The 15,253-nt window shown below is 37.8% G+C and overlaps 1 protein-coding gene across 1 annotated transcript; it reads left to right on the top strand.

Annotated features, from left to right (window-relative positions):
- The first annotated feature begins 13,196 nt into the window (after positions 1 to 13,196).
- Positions 13,197 to 15,236, top strand: rps26 (ribosomal protein S26). Its single transcript, XM_056449284.1, has 4 exons — positions 13,197 to 13,247; positions 13,827 to 14,004; positions 14,936 to 15,066; positions 15,147 to 15,236. The coding sequence occupies exons 1-4, from the start codon at positions 13,245 to 13,247 to the stop codon at positions 15,180 to 15,182; spliced, it is 348 nt and encodes a 115-aa protein (XP_056305259.1). The 5' UTR covers positions 13,197 to 13,244; the 3' UTR covers positions 15,183 to 15,236.
- Positions 15,237 to 15,253: the final 17 nt, after the last annotated feature.

Raw genomic sequence — 15,253 nt, 5'->3', positions numbered from 1 at the left:
TTACTCGGGAGGGAGGGGACCAGTGGGATTAGGGTCCGAGGGTTGCCCGGGAGTGCAAAGACTGGCCCCGATCGGAATGTCGTAGAGATGAGTCCAGAAGCTCGGATGCAGGACAAAGCGAGAGTTAATTAGGAAAGATTGAAGGAGTTGGCGACAATGGGCCGCCACCCGAGTCGAGATGAAATTGCTTCCGCGGATTATTGGGGAGCGAGTGTGTGGGTTGCAGGGATGTGTGTGCCGGGAGGGGTTCGAGCAGGTTTGGATTGATGGCTGCCCCTCTGGTTAGGGAATAGGGGACAGGGGAGGCTGACCGGCTGTTCCCACAGTCTGTTCTGCAGCAGCCACCTTTGACACACGGGCCTGCCAGGCGGCAAGCAGGGAGAGGGAGGCTGGGAAACACAAGAGCTCCTAAAAGCAGAAATTCATCTCGCTTTCAATGCCAATAGTGATTGTGATGGACGTATGCAAACGACAAGTCAAAAAGCATGAAGTTTGAGTCACAGATTACGATAGATGCAAAAAACCACAAGCTGAAAACTCATTAATGCTCTACATGCCCATTTAGTAACATGGTTAATCTGCTGTTCTCCCTAATTGAAGTGCTGCTCTTTTTCCAAAACGACGCAATAAAGTTTTAATTCAGTAAGTGCCCTTGAGGGACTCTAAAGCGCTCTGAGAAACTTAACCTTCCACCAGTGGTTTGAAGCTAATAGAATAATGACGAAAATTAAACCGCTTGATAAAATTCCAAAACAAAACCTCACTGGGTTGGACGGAGTAAGAGTTTGGCCGAGCCATGCTGTTGTAGACAGACTACTTTCCATTCAAGAGTCACTTTAATTTCAAGGGAACGGTACAGCAAGCAGGTATATGGACCACAAAAATATGGGTTTCTTCCAAAAATTCCGGAAGACCGTTTACCCTCTTCAAGCTCGGGGCCTATGGGAAGGGTTGAGAAGCAGGCTTCTGGGCAAAATGGACCAAAGAAAGTATATGGAATGCGAGCAAAGTTCGGGTCACCGTGCTGAATAGAGCACAGTGGAGCAGTGGTCACATGCAGGGCTGACGCAGTGTGGGCGCATGGGTTCAACAGAATGTGTGGATTCTGCACAAACCCAAAGAGGGAGGAAAAAAACATTGGTACCTCGACACAAGAATCCCAACATTCTTTAGTGTCAGCCCTGATGAGAATGGTTTCGGCAGCGCAGCATGCCTGGGATTATGCGTGTCTGCGAGTGTGTGTGTGATAATTGCGAGGTGTGTAAGTGCGGTTGTGTGTGGATTTCGGAGTGCCTGGGCATGGCAGCTGGGAAGCAGGCAGAATCCAGGAGATTTGAACCCTACATGCTGCCTGACCCTCTCAGCAGATGGTGGCTCCAGAGAAACTGCCATCTAACATCACAAAGGACAAAGTCTTGTAACATCTCCATCATTTGCTCGTACTCTGTCTTGCAACTGCTCCTTGAAAAAGAGAAATGTTAAAGTGTCTGTTAAAGGGCATTAGTTGGCATCATTCTTTAGACGTTGTGAAGCAAACTTTGATGTATGATCACAGATCTGCAGGACGCTTTGATTTTAGAGTTTAGAAATTTATAGCCAAAGATGTTTATAATAGGGCTGGGCGATAAAAGATATTATAGCGAATCACGATAAAATGTGTCAATAACAATAAGCTCTGGACTTTTTTTACTCTATTTTGATCTAAGAGCCAATCACACAGCAAAAATGTACAACAATGTGCATCTAAAAGTTGATATTAGAGATGTACCGAATTTTTGGCCACCAAAAATTTATCGGGGGAAAATGTTATGCCATTTAATGGACCCTCTAATTTTTGTGTCTTCAGTCATTGTTGGGATACTCTTTTTAATCTGGAAGCATTATCAACTTATATCGAAGTGAAGTTTCATAAACTCATTTCGAGAGGAGCACGTGTTATGATTGACCACGACTGGCCACTCATCTGTAATCAGTAATAATCCAATCAGAGTGATCCTAGTTTACTATAAATAGATCATTTTCTTCCTACTGCTCTGTCTTCATTTGGAAGAATCCCCCCTTCCACCCCATCTCCTCATTTTCCTCCTTTTTCTAAAGGGGGAGCTCTCGAGACCTACCTGATCTCGGATCTCCTGATATGCTTATTGACCGGGCGGGAGCCCTGGGCTCAAATATCTCCGAGCTCAGGGTTCTCTCCCAGGACAGCATGCCAAACCTGCCTTAAACGCCAAGCATATCTAAGTGGGAACTCTTGAAATATATATCGTTATGGTTCAATATGGAAAATAATTATCAAGATTGCATTTTTGCCATATATCTCCCAGCCCTAGTTTATAGTGTTCAGTATATGTAAAGATAGACACACAGACAGAGCCCTATAAATGACATGTACTCAAAACAATGCTGGGTTGGTTTCCTACAAATTTTGGGTAATATAGGAACAAACCCAATGGCTGGATTATCATTTGGTTAAAGTTGGAATTAAATTTAAATGATACACTATTAACTTAAAGCCATTGCTATGCTAGCACCCTGATAAAACCTGAAGTACTGCACAGCTCCATATTTCAGCACCTTCATGTTGCTTAAGTATACACTAACATAGCACTAGCATAGCCAAGCGAGGCCTTAAAATAACTTGTGTGAACCCACAATGTAATGTTAGTCACTTTAGATAAAGCATCTTGCACTCTAGAATGGATCATACAAACCCAAATTTTGGAAAATATGAACAACCCAATGATTGAGTTAAACATTTCATTAAAAAAATGTAACAGACTTTTTGGGTTTGTCTATATTTAACCCATTTGGTTTAAAACAACCAGTTGAGCTGAATACACCTTGAACAGCACACAAACTTCAGAATGTGTAGCAAATGAAACATGCACGTCATTTACAGGCACACACAAAAAACATTATTTTTCCATCAATCGCTGTTTTTGGTTGGTCTGATTCACTTCGTGGGTTCAGTCATCAAATTGAAAAAGCTGTCCAATATAGAATGGTGATAGCTAAAAATGATTCTTTGTCTATGGAAAAAGGCATCAAAACCACTTTTTAAATCCTGGCTTCAGAATTCTCTAGCACTTTTTAATACATTTAGAGAGACTTAGACAATCTTTCTGATAGCATTATTGGCTTCAAAGCAACCTGGTAATAATTTTTTAATTATCTGTCAAATGTCAAAGATAACAGCTTAAATGTATGACCCTGTCATTGTGTGCAAGATCACCATATTGCCTGTGCACACTGGCCTAGAAATATGTGTAACATTGTTAACCTACAGTGCATCCGGAAAGTATTCAAAGCACTTTATGTTACAGCTTTATTCCAAAATGGATTAAATTAATTTCCTCAAAATTCTGCACACAAGACCCCATAATGACAATGTAAAAAAATTTGAAATAGTTGCAAATGTATTAAAAATAAAAAACCTGAAAAATCACATGTACATAAGTATTCACAGCCTTTGCTCAATACTTGATTCACCTTTGGCAGCAATTACAACCTCAAGTCTTTTTGAATATGATGTCACAAGCTTGGCACACCTGTATTTGGGAATTTATGCCCATTCCTCTTTGCAGTACCTCTGAAGCTCTATCAGGTTGCATGGGAAGCGACGGTGTACAGCCATTTTAAGATCTCTCCAGAGATGTTCAATAGAATTGGGCCACTCAAGGACATTCACAGAGTTGTTGTAAAGCCACTCCATTGATATTTTAGTGGTGTGCTTTGGGTCATTGTCCTGCTGGAAGATGAACTGTCGCTCCAGTCTGAGCTCAAGAGCACTCAGAAGCAGGTTTTCATTCAGGATGTCTCTGTACATTGCTGCATTCATCTTTCCCACTATCCTGACTAGTCTTCCAGTTCCTGCTGCTGAAAAACATCCCCACAGCATGATGCTGCCACCCCCATGCTTCACTGTAGGGGTGGTATTAGCCTGGTGATGAGCAGTGCCTGGTTTTCTGTGGCTTCCGTCTGGCCACTCTACCATACAGGCCTGATTGGTGGATTGGTGGATTGCTGCACGGATGGTTGTCCTTCAGTAAGGTTCTCCTCTCTCCACAGAAGAACGCTGGAGCTCAGACAGAGAGGCCACCAGGTTATTGATCACCTCCCTGACAATGGTCCTTCTCCCCTGATCACTCAGCTTAGATGGCCGGCCAGCTCTAGAAAGAGTCCTGGGGCCTCATGTACAAAGACTTGCATTGAATTCAAACTAAAACATTGCGTACGGACAAAGCTGTAAATGTGCGTACGCAGTAAAAAAATCAGATGTATAAAAGACTGCGTACACAGAATCCCATGCATATTCTCTTTGTACATCCGAATTAACGTGAAACTGAGCGCACGTGCACGAGCGCAAGCCCCTCCCTGCCTCCTCCCCCTTATAAATATGGTAATGACTCCACTTTGGCAAAACCACACAAAAAAGCAATTGCAAAGGCAAACAAGCAAGAAGAGAAACTTTACAGAATGTGTATTGGAGGTGCTCCTATTGGAGGTAGACCGGAGAAAAACTATTATTTGCAAGTTTGTCCTAAGGAATTAATAACAAAAGAAAAAAATAATAAAGTGGGACAGTTTAGTTGACGCGGTTAACACAGTGGGGTCTGAACATCGCACTGTGAGTGAATTAAAAAAAGAAATGGTCCGATGTAAAGGTGCTGGTTAAGAGGAGAACAGTGGCGCACCGTCAAAGTGTGGACCGAAGAGGCGGGGGAACAGGGGATGCTGAACTAACACCCTTTGAGGAGAGAGTTGGGCCAAATGTGGGCGACACATTACGGTCTGGAGTAGTGTCCGAGTCTGTGGGAGACACAGATGTATTTATTAGAGGAACACTTTGTTAGGACAGTATAGAAGCACCCTTATGCTCTTATCAAGGCAGCACCACCGGCATTTCAGCTGCACAATTGCATTTGAGCGTCACATATTATTTGCACATTTATTGAGTGGAAATGTTTCCGATTAACGTATGCAAATTCGTCTTCAGATGGTGCCTTTATAGCAAAGTACATGCAGTCGATCGCTCCGATTGGGAAATCACTGGGAAAACCGGTGATCGCTGCAAATTGAGTTATGTTTGGCTGGTCAACTGCATGGTATGGAAACTTTGTATACCTGCTAGACATGCAGATGATCCCGTCCCATACAGCTGGCATCGCACAGCTCAAAGACGACTGGCTTAACCCTGAGCGGTCTGCCAGTTCCCTTTGGAAAGAATCAGTTGCCAGGATACTTTGTTAGTGCGATACTTTGTAGTGTGCAATTTAACATAATTGCCTCTAGGAGACTCCAATGGAAATAAAACAAACACACACAAGAAATACATGTACGCCAGACATGAAGTTGGCGCGGACCAACGTACATTCTCACGTTAATTTCATCGTTAGTAAATCCAAACGCGAGCGTGAAATCTGGCGAATGCAAAGTTTTTGTGCATATGCAGCGTTGATACATGAGGGCCCTGGTGGTTCCAAACATCTTCCACTTATGGATGATAGAGACCATTGTGCTCATTGGAACTTTCAGAGAAGCAAAAATTTTTCTGTAACCTTCCTGCCCTTGTGCCTCGAGACAATCCTGTCTCGGAGGTCTACAGACAATTCCTTTGTCTTCATGCTTGGTTTGTACTTTGACAATCACGGTCAACCCTGGGACCTTAAATAGCAGGTGTATGCCTTTTCAAATCATGTCCAATTAACTGAATTTACCACAGGGGATCTCAGGAATTATCTGTGTAAACAATGGACCCGAGCTCAATTTAAAGCTTCACGGCAAAGGCTGTGAATACTTGCGTACATGTGATTTTTCAGGTTTTACATTTTTCTTATAAATTTGCAACAATTTAAAAAAATCTTTTTTCTCATTGTCATTATGGGGTATTGTGTGTAGAATTTTGAGGAAATAAATTAATTTAATCTATTTTGAAATATGGCTGTGACATAAAAAATTTGGAAAAAGTGAAGCGCTATGAATACTTTCTGGATGCACTGAATATATAAAACTGGAGGAACTGATGTAACAATGGTTTTAAAATCTTTTTGTCTTGTTTGCCTTTTCTGTCTATATAGTTGTTGCTTCTGCTTTTAGTATCGCTCGGTGTTGCTTTAAGGTCAAAATAAAAATATATTCACAAAAAAACTTTGTTTTTCCAAATGAGTATTCAGACACCAATCTACTTCGTATCTTGATTGAGTATACAGCAATCATTTCATCAACAATTTCCTTTCTGCATTACACAATTTAGTTTTTTCATGACTCGATTTTGTGCATTTAGTCTGCATTTAACAACAAAAGAACTGAAATTCAAATAAACATACGTTTATTACATTTAAGTACAAATAAAATGCTTTCCTAATTTAAAATTAAAATGAACGCAGTAGCAAATCATGGGAAACAACTTAAACTCTTTGATATGTTCATGCAAACCTCGTTTCCATATTTAAACAGACAAAAGAAAAAACTAAATCTATATGTTTTGGCAGACATATTTCTAAGCAAGGGATATGAAAGGTCAAAGAGAGAGTTTACTACATTATTTAAAGCCCAAGTAGTCTATATCCACAGAAATAGGGGCCATGACACTCTTAAATCCACTTTTTTTCCTGAGGATGTGTCTGTGGAATGAGGGTGGGTATAGTTTAAGCTATTGGACTGCTGTCTGTGGTTTATGTGTACAATGCACTTCAGAACAGAGTCTTTCTGGATGACATTCAAGTCTGCGGGAGCAAGGCTGTGTGAAATAATATCTGTATTTCTGTGCAACTGTGTACATTGTGTGTGTGTGTGTGTGTGTGTGTGTGGGCAAACAGGCTTGATCCAGTAATGATTTAGGTGGCAATATCGACCCCCCTTCACTAATGGACCATGACCTCTTGATTTAGTCCATTGAGGCAACAGGCGGTTCTCAGTAGGCCTGTTTTTCAGCCGGGTTAAATCATTTTCTGCAACCACTTGATGACAGAGATAAAGCTCAGATAATGGAGCCATATTTTTTTATGGCTGTAAAAACTTGTTGCCATCGGCTCAAAAAGAAATGTCTAAAGACACAGTTCACCCATAAAACATTATCCTGTCATCATTTGCGCACACTCATGTCAATGCAAACTTGCATAACTTTCTTAATGAATTAAGCACACAATGCGCTTGCATAAGGCTCTAGCATCGCATTTCCTTGCATTATAGCGAAAAATCTAAACTAGAGCGCCAACAATTTCCTAAATGTTAAGGCTAATAATAAGTGAAACCAAATTATAAAGCGATGAAAACCAGAGTGAGAACCAAATGATAATGAAAGACACACTTTCCTCTCTATATGTAACAGACACTTTCCTATAAACACTCTGTTAGGATTGTAATAATAAATCTAATATATAAACTTCGTCTTGTTATACACTGATTTGAGATGCTTCTATATGCTCATTTGTATGTTTCTTTGGATAAAAGCATCTGTTTATTGAATAAATGTATATGCAAGTCCTTTTTGAAATGAGCTCAACAGGAGTAAGAGCAGTTTAGGTATATTTGTGTATTTACAGGATGCATACATACACTGTAAAGCCCAACTGTCAACTTTATCAAATGGAATGAGTGTAGTTAACTCAAAATAGACTGAAAGTTAATTCTACTCATTTGAAAAGAGTTTTGAACTCAGTGTTGAAGGTAATGAGCCATTTAAATACCTCATTACTTCAACTTAAATGGAGTAAGTTCACAGTACTCATATAGATTTGTTTTTTTTTAACTCAAATGGTTTGTAGCAATCGGTTTCCTCAAACGGTTTGAGCGGTCTTAACTTATTGGGTTCTACAGTTCTTGGTTGGTTTGAGTTCTCTTCATTTATTTGGTTTTACTGTGCTCAAATTGCTTCGTTTACTCAAATGAATTAAGTTCATAGTACTCATTAGGATTCGTTTTTGAACTTAAATAGTTTGTTGCAATCTGTTTCCTCAAATGGTTTAAGTTACCTAAACTTTTTGGGATTTACAGTGTATATAATCTGAAGCACAGTATAACTATTATACAGGAGATATTTAAAAAACGACACTGATCAAAATTAGAGAACACCTGATTCCTCTCAGCTATTGATGTAAATCTGGCATAAATCACATAATTATCTGACAAATTCCGTTTAACTGGCAGCTTAACTTTAAGTTTTCACTGACACTGCAAGACAGTGAGCCATTCTAAATTGACTGAAAACTTGTTAAAGCTTTTCAGCCATAACAAGACAAGATGGTGCTTCTAAATCTAGAATATTTCTAGAATATTGGACTTTTAATATTCTTTTAATATATGATGTCACTAACTCATTTAATTCTCCAAAAAAAGACTGGTCATCCAATAATTAAAAAGAGATGAGAGGACAGGATGCTTAATCTCAGTGTGCAATAAGTTCAAGAACTGAATGATGCTTTGAGCTTTATGACAATTTTGTACATCATTTGAGCAATTTCTTGCAAATATCAACCTTGCCATGAAAGAAATTAAGTTTTCGCCAAGTTGTTTGTGTGGGCTCATATTTTACAGTACTGCGCAAATTCTCAAAAAACATCTCTTTTCCTTATAAATGCAAAAATGTTAGATAAAATAAGATTATTAATTTTTGTTCTTTAGTGAGAGAACTTTTTTCCATTTGATTAGCATTATTTATTTTGGGTTGTCCAGTTTAATTCACATAATTGCTACAAAGTATGTTTTTGACTGTAAATATGCATACTTTTTTGGTTACAAGCATAACATGTTATTTCCTAGTACTGGGTTGTGGCTGGTAGGGCATCCATTGTGTAAAACATATGCTGGAATAGTTGGCAGTTCATTCCACTGTGGTGACCCCTGATGAATAAGGGACTAAGCCAAAGGAAAATTAATGAATGAATGATGATCAATTATTTGTACTTGTAGTAATACTTTTTGATGTATTTGTGCCCATCTCTGGAGGTTCATCCGCAGAGCTTTGCACATTTTCAGACGAACAATGGTACATTGTTTAAATGCAATCCACTGGGGGAAAAATGTTAAGACAAAGGAAAAAAGCATTGGGTTTTTTGGTTTTAATTATTGGCTATGTTTTTACAGCAACAGTGGGCAAGTGTTCAGCTCTGACACATGAACAGAGGAATGTTTATTTGCTGCAGTTTAGGGGCATAGCGGTTACAGAAACACTGACACAGTCCTGTGTCACCACGTCTGCCTTTTTCTCTTCATTTCATGATGGCTTAAAGGCATAAGTTCAAAAAAAAATTTAATTCTGTCATCGTTTACTCATCCTCCACTTATTCTAAATGCGAGTTTCTGTCTTCGGTTGAACACAAGGGAAGATATACTGAAAAATTCAGAAAAATAACAGCAGGCGATTTCCATAGTATTTTTTGTTCCTACAGCGATTGTTAATGGCTGCTTTTTACCAAGCAGTCATCAGTATATCTTCCTTTGTGTTCATCAGAAGATTGAAATTCTTAAAAGTTTAGAATCACTTGATTCCGAGTAAATGGTGAGGTTTTTGGGTACTATCTCTTAAAAACTCTATTCAGCTTCAGCACACATCCTGATGCTTTCCATTCCCAAGTTTGATTTACAAATGCTAATATTGCAGTCGAAGAAATCCTTCCAATACGCATGACTGAAATTAATATTCATTCATTTTCTTTTTCGGTTTCCTCCCTTTATTAATCAGGGTTCGCTACAACGGGATGAACCACCAACTTATCCAGCATATGTTTTTTTTAAGCGGATGCCCTTCCAGCTGCAACCCATCTTTGGAAACATCCATACACACTCATACACTATGGACAATTTAGCCTACCCAATTCACATATAGCGCATGTCTTTGGACTTGTGGGGGAAACCGGAGCATGCGGTGGGAACCCACGCAAACACAGGGAGAACATACCAACTCCACACAGAAATGCCAACTAACCCAGCCAAGGCTTGAACCAGTGACCTTCTTGCTGTGAGGCAATTGTGCTACCCACTGCGCCACCGCGCCGCCCTGAAATTAATATCTTAAAACTATTACAAGTTCAAAGAAAACACAATAAGAATAGGAGTGAATTTGATTGCGTGCTCCCTTGTGTCAGTGGGTCCTTTTAAATCCCATCATGAACTAGTAAAGAGTTTTTTTTGGCAACAGTTCCTTCAATGTAGTGACACAGGTGACAGTCTACTGCAGGAGCTACACATCCACTCTCCCATACTGAGAACAGCTTGCATAAGTACACATCCCTCATTGCCACTCTACTCCAAAAACCAACTTTATAATCACCTCCAGAAGCAAACCAGAGGACATTTCAGAATATCATTAGCCAATCGTCAATCATTTCAGAAATGGAAAGAAGTGACAGCTCTTGAGCAAAGTACACAAGTCTGAGACAGGAGAAATATCTCCTAACTAGCACATATACTGACAAGGATCATTCCAGAACAATAATCAGATTACTGGTCAATCAATATAGTGGTGGGCTCTCACCAATCTTTTATGCTTAGGTACAACCTTTAGCACTGATTAAGAAATGACTGACTACGCCAGATTGAGATGCTTAGTTCTCATAGCCTTTACTGACATCTAGTGGAAATCTTAATAAGTCACAAATGTGTAGGATTTCAAGCATCAAATGAACTCAAGGTTTTTACAGCTTTATATGCAACTATAGTCTATTTTTTAACTTTTGATTTAAAGAAATCACCCACTACATATTACCCAGTGTACAAAAAAAACATATTGTCTCTAGTTTAACAAAAATCATTTAATGGCAAATTAGAAGACTTTATATATTACCACTTTAGGCTTTACTCATTTTTCATCAGGAGGTTTTGTCAATAAAATGTTATAGAATTGACTTTTAAAATATTGAAATAAGTAAGGGACATTAAAATTTTGAATTGGGTGGCACATGACCCAGATTTTAAACCTGGGACTATGGATAATAGATTTAAACAATCAGTATATTTAGGATTCTCTTTATTTTGTGCAATTACAAAAGATTGCAGAATGGAATGCTTCCAAACTTTAAAAGAGTTAAGAGTTAATATAAACTTATATCTAGAGATTTGCAGTTGCGGGACTATTATATGAAAGAAATACAGGATGAGGATTGGAACAATCAGCTTGTTCAGATTTTCATTCAGCCATAGAAGAAAATTATGACTAAAACAATTTCTAAATTATAAAGAGCAATAAGTAATTGATGTACAGTTGAAGTCAGAATTATTAGCCCCCCGTTTATTTTTTTCCCCAATTTCTGTTTAACAGAGAGAAGATTTCTTCAACACATTTCTTAACATAATAGTTTTAATAACTCTTTTCTAATGATGACAGTAAATAATACTTTACTAGATATTTTTCAAGACACTTCTATACAGCTTAAAGTGACATTTAAAGGCTTAACTAGGTTAATTAGGCAGGATAAGGCAATTTGGCAAGCCACTGTATAATGATGGTTAGTTCTGTAGACAATCGAAAAAAATATAGCTTAAAGAAGCTAACAATTTTGACCTTAAAATGATTTTTTTTTTTATTAAAAACTGCTTTTATTCAAACCAAACTAAAACAAAAAAGAATTTCTCTAGAAGAAAAAATATTTTCAGACATACTGTGAAAATGTGCTTGCTCTGTTAAACATCATTTAGGAAAAATTTAAAAGGGAAAAAAATTTTCAAAGGGGGCTAATAATTTTGACTTTAACTGTAACTAGAGGACTCTCAACAGACCATAAAAGATTAAAATGGGAAAAGGAAGTAGGCATAATTTTGAATTAAGACCAATGGGTTAAAACACGTGCTGTCCTACATACCTCAACATGCTCAAGAGTGAGGCGTGAGCTTTGTTGGAAAAACTTGATTCGATTTTCTATTACACCAATAATTAAATCATTACAATGGGGGTCTCCTCATCGTTGTTGGAGGAACTGTGGGGTAGAGAAGGCACATCATGCACATGTATTCTGGCAGTGCTCAAGAATTAAAATTTTTTGGGGAAACTGTGCACTCCGCCATGAATTATATTTTTGATCTTTATACTCCTAGATTATTCAAAGTACTTTAGGAGATATTACTATTAAACTTGAAAAGAAGGATAGAGATCTATTTTAGATATTTTTGGCAACATGTAAAAAAGCTATAACCCGGAAGTGGTATAAAGAAGACCCACCAACTAAAGATGAATGGTTCAAAATTATAGCAGAAGTTGAGGAAATGGGGAAAAAAAATGACACATGCACTTCGATTACAATTAGAGATCTTTGAAAAGAAATGGAGAAAATGGCTGGCTTTCTTCACAACAACAATATAATTATCTATAATTTAACATTTACATAATTCTAGAGGTTATTCATCTTTGTAAAAATACGTTTGCAACCTTTTATTATGTTTTATTTTATATTTTATTCTATTTATTTTGTTATTTATTTTCTTAATGAGGTTAATTTAATTTTCATACATATATCTATATAAATATACATGTGTGGAATGGATGTATTTGTGTATATATGTATGCATGTATACATTTACGATTATTTTTTTGTTTTGTTTTTGTTCCCACGGGATATATGTTGCTAAAAAAATAAATCAATCAAAACTAGATATATAAAAAAGAAATAAGTACCAGTCAGGTTCATTTTTATGACACACACACACACACACACGCACACAATGGATAAACAATTCATTACGAAAATAGTTAATCTGTGGTAATTACTGTGACAAAGTAACCATGTTATTTTTTGCTACATCAACCCCCGTTTAAAGAGAAAGAAAGAAAGACTTGCATACTTGTTACTATTTTAGTAAGAAAACAAACAAACAAATAAATACATGCATACATGTATAATAGGAAATAAAGGGCTGCTACCTCTTAATATAGTATATACAATCACTTTTATACATTGAAGCACCAAAATGGGTCTCATCTTTGACATGCATTTACCTTGCAGTGTTTGGATTTACCAAGATGTCATATTTCTCCTGTTCTTTCAAGCAGGTCATGTTGCCTCACTTTACGTCGAGCCCCATCTCTCTTCGGATCTGCAATATATCACAGGTAAAACATAATATGTAACTTTTGAAATCAGTAAGAATTCGGTCAAATTATGAAATAGTAAATATCATATAATAATCAATGACTGAAAGAATAAAATCGTTTAGGGCTTTTATTTTCTTAACTACATACTTCCGGCCGCCTTGTGAACTATAAAACTGACGTAAGAGCATTTCCGGTTCTCTTTCATGCCTCTAAAATCAAGATGGTGAGTTTACCAATTGTTCAGGCAGAGGCTAGGCATGTATTCGGGCACTATCTGGAAGAGACCGTGTATTATCCCGTCTGTTACGCGGTTTAGAGTAAAGTTTACTCATCCACCAGCAAACACTACTCAGGTTTTAGGCAAAATTAACGCATTGAAGCGATAAAACACTTGAAGCGTCTGCGCATGTTAACGTTACACTAAAGCATCGTACGGATTCACAATACATTTAAACGATCATTTATCTACGAGTTAAGCTTTACGCACGTTAACATAATAGTAATCGTTGTATCTATTTATTACAAATGTAATAGGTTAAAAATAAATCATCACTGTATCCTTTAACACACTATAGGTGTTAATAAACTATATATGAAACGTGTATCATAACACTATTTTTACTATGCTATTTTTTTAAATAACAATTGCAGTATATTAGTTTATTGCATAGTGTTATAAAGTAAATATATATTCAAAGTTACAGGCCCAAGTCTTAAATAAACTTAACTAGTACATTAACAGATGATGTTTTCAAGGTTGTCATCTGTAAACCACTTCTCATTGTACTTCTCCATATCCTAGACTAAGAAGAGGAGGAATAACGGTCGTGCTAAGAAGGGACGAGGGCATGTCCAGCCCATCCGCTGCACAAACTGTGCCCGCTGCGTGCCCAAGGACAAGGCCATCAAGAAGTTTGTCATCAGGAATATTGTGGAGGCTGCGGCTGTTAGGGACATCTCTGAAGCCAGCGTATTTGATTGTGAGTAAATACATTTGCTTTAAAATTGAGGATACTGACTGTGTGCCTAGCGCCCTTTATGCCATTTTAAACTATTCTATGATGGAGGTCTCCTACAATAGATCATCAACTATCAAAAAAACTGACATCTTATAATATAGGTAGAAGCATCAGCCGTGTTCTCAGAGTCTGAAATCAATGTTCATTCAATTATGCAATCTTTCTAATCCTCTGCTTTCCGAGAGCCTGTTCTGATTGGTCAGATTGGCCAGTCTGCTGTGAATAGTCAACCACTTACAGCACATGTTGTAAGCCATATGGTTGTCATATCTCAAGAGTGTTCAAACTCAATTCTGGAGGGTGACTCCTGAAAAGTTTGGTTTGTTACAATTAAACACATCAGCTTTCAGGCAGTTGGAGCTAAATTCTACAGCACATAGAGTTTGGACACCCCTGCCATATCTAAATTTCTCTGGAAACTTCCAATACATTGATATAAGCTGTAACAACGGTGTCCGGTTTACTTTTGCAATTCAATCTGGAGACCTCGTCCATTGGGGAGTGTTGAACAGTGAATTTGCTGTTGCAGCAAAAATAAACAGCATCTCAACACAACAGAATTTTTTTTCAGCCAACAACTACAAGTTTTAAGGCTCAAAGTTGACATCGTTCACTTTGCAGGGTTTGAAGACCATTCTAGTCTGACATTTTGCTAATTTGCTAGAAACCTACATATGTTTGTCCAGTGACTGGAATTCATTTTTTTATACGTTCAGAATATTTTTTTCAGAGAGGGATTAGTTATGTATTGTGCACTTTGATCATTGAAGCTTTGCAGACTTTAAGATTTATAAATGGTTACATTACATACTATATGAAATGTGAAGCATGGGAAAGCACAATAGGGGCACTGTACTGTGTTTACAGGTATGTTTTAATTGTTTTTGTGCAGCCTATGTTTTGCCCAAACTGTACGTGAAGCTGCACTACTGTGTCAGCTGTGCCATCCACAGTAAAGTGGTGAGGAACCGCTCTCGCGAGGCCAGGAAGGACCGTACACCACCTCCACGCTTCAGGCCTACTGTAAGTCTGTGTTACATAAAAATGCTATTTTATGCCTTTTTTGGTCTATTGGTAACAGTGTTCTGGTCTTTTTCTTTCAGGGTGGTGCCCCAAGAGCCCCTCCAAAACCAATGTGATCTGGAGACTTTTGCATAAATTGTCAAGAAATAAAATTGACTTTAATGTTAAAATGTGTTCTTTTGTTATT

This window comes from Danio aesculapii, chromosome 23 (genome assembly GCF_903798145.1).
Source record: "Danio aesculapii chromosome 23, fDanAes4.1, whole genome shotgun sequence".
Taxonomy (NCBI): domain Eukaryota; kingdom Metazoa; phylum Chordata; class Actinopteri; order Cypriniformes; family Danionidae; genus Danio; species Danio aesculapii.
The sequence above is the reverse complement of the archived record's forward strand: the minus strand, read 5'-3'. Positions and strand labels throughout refer to the sequence as shown.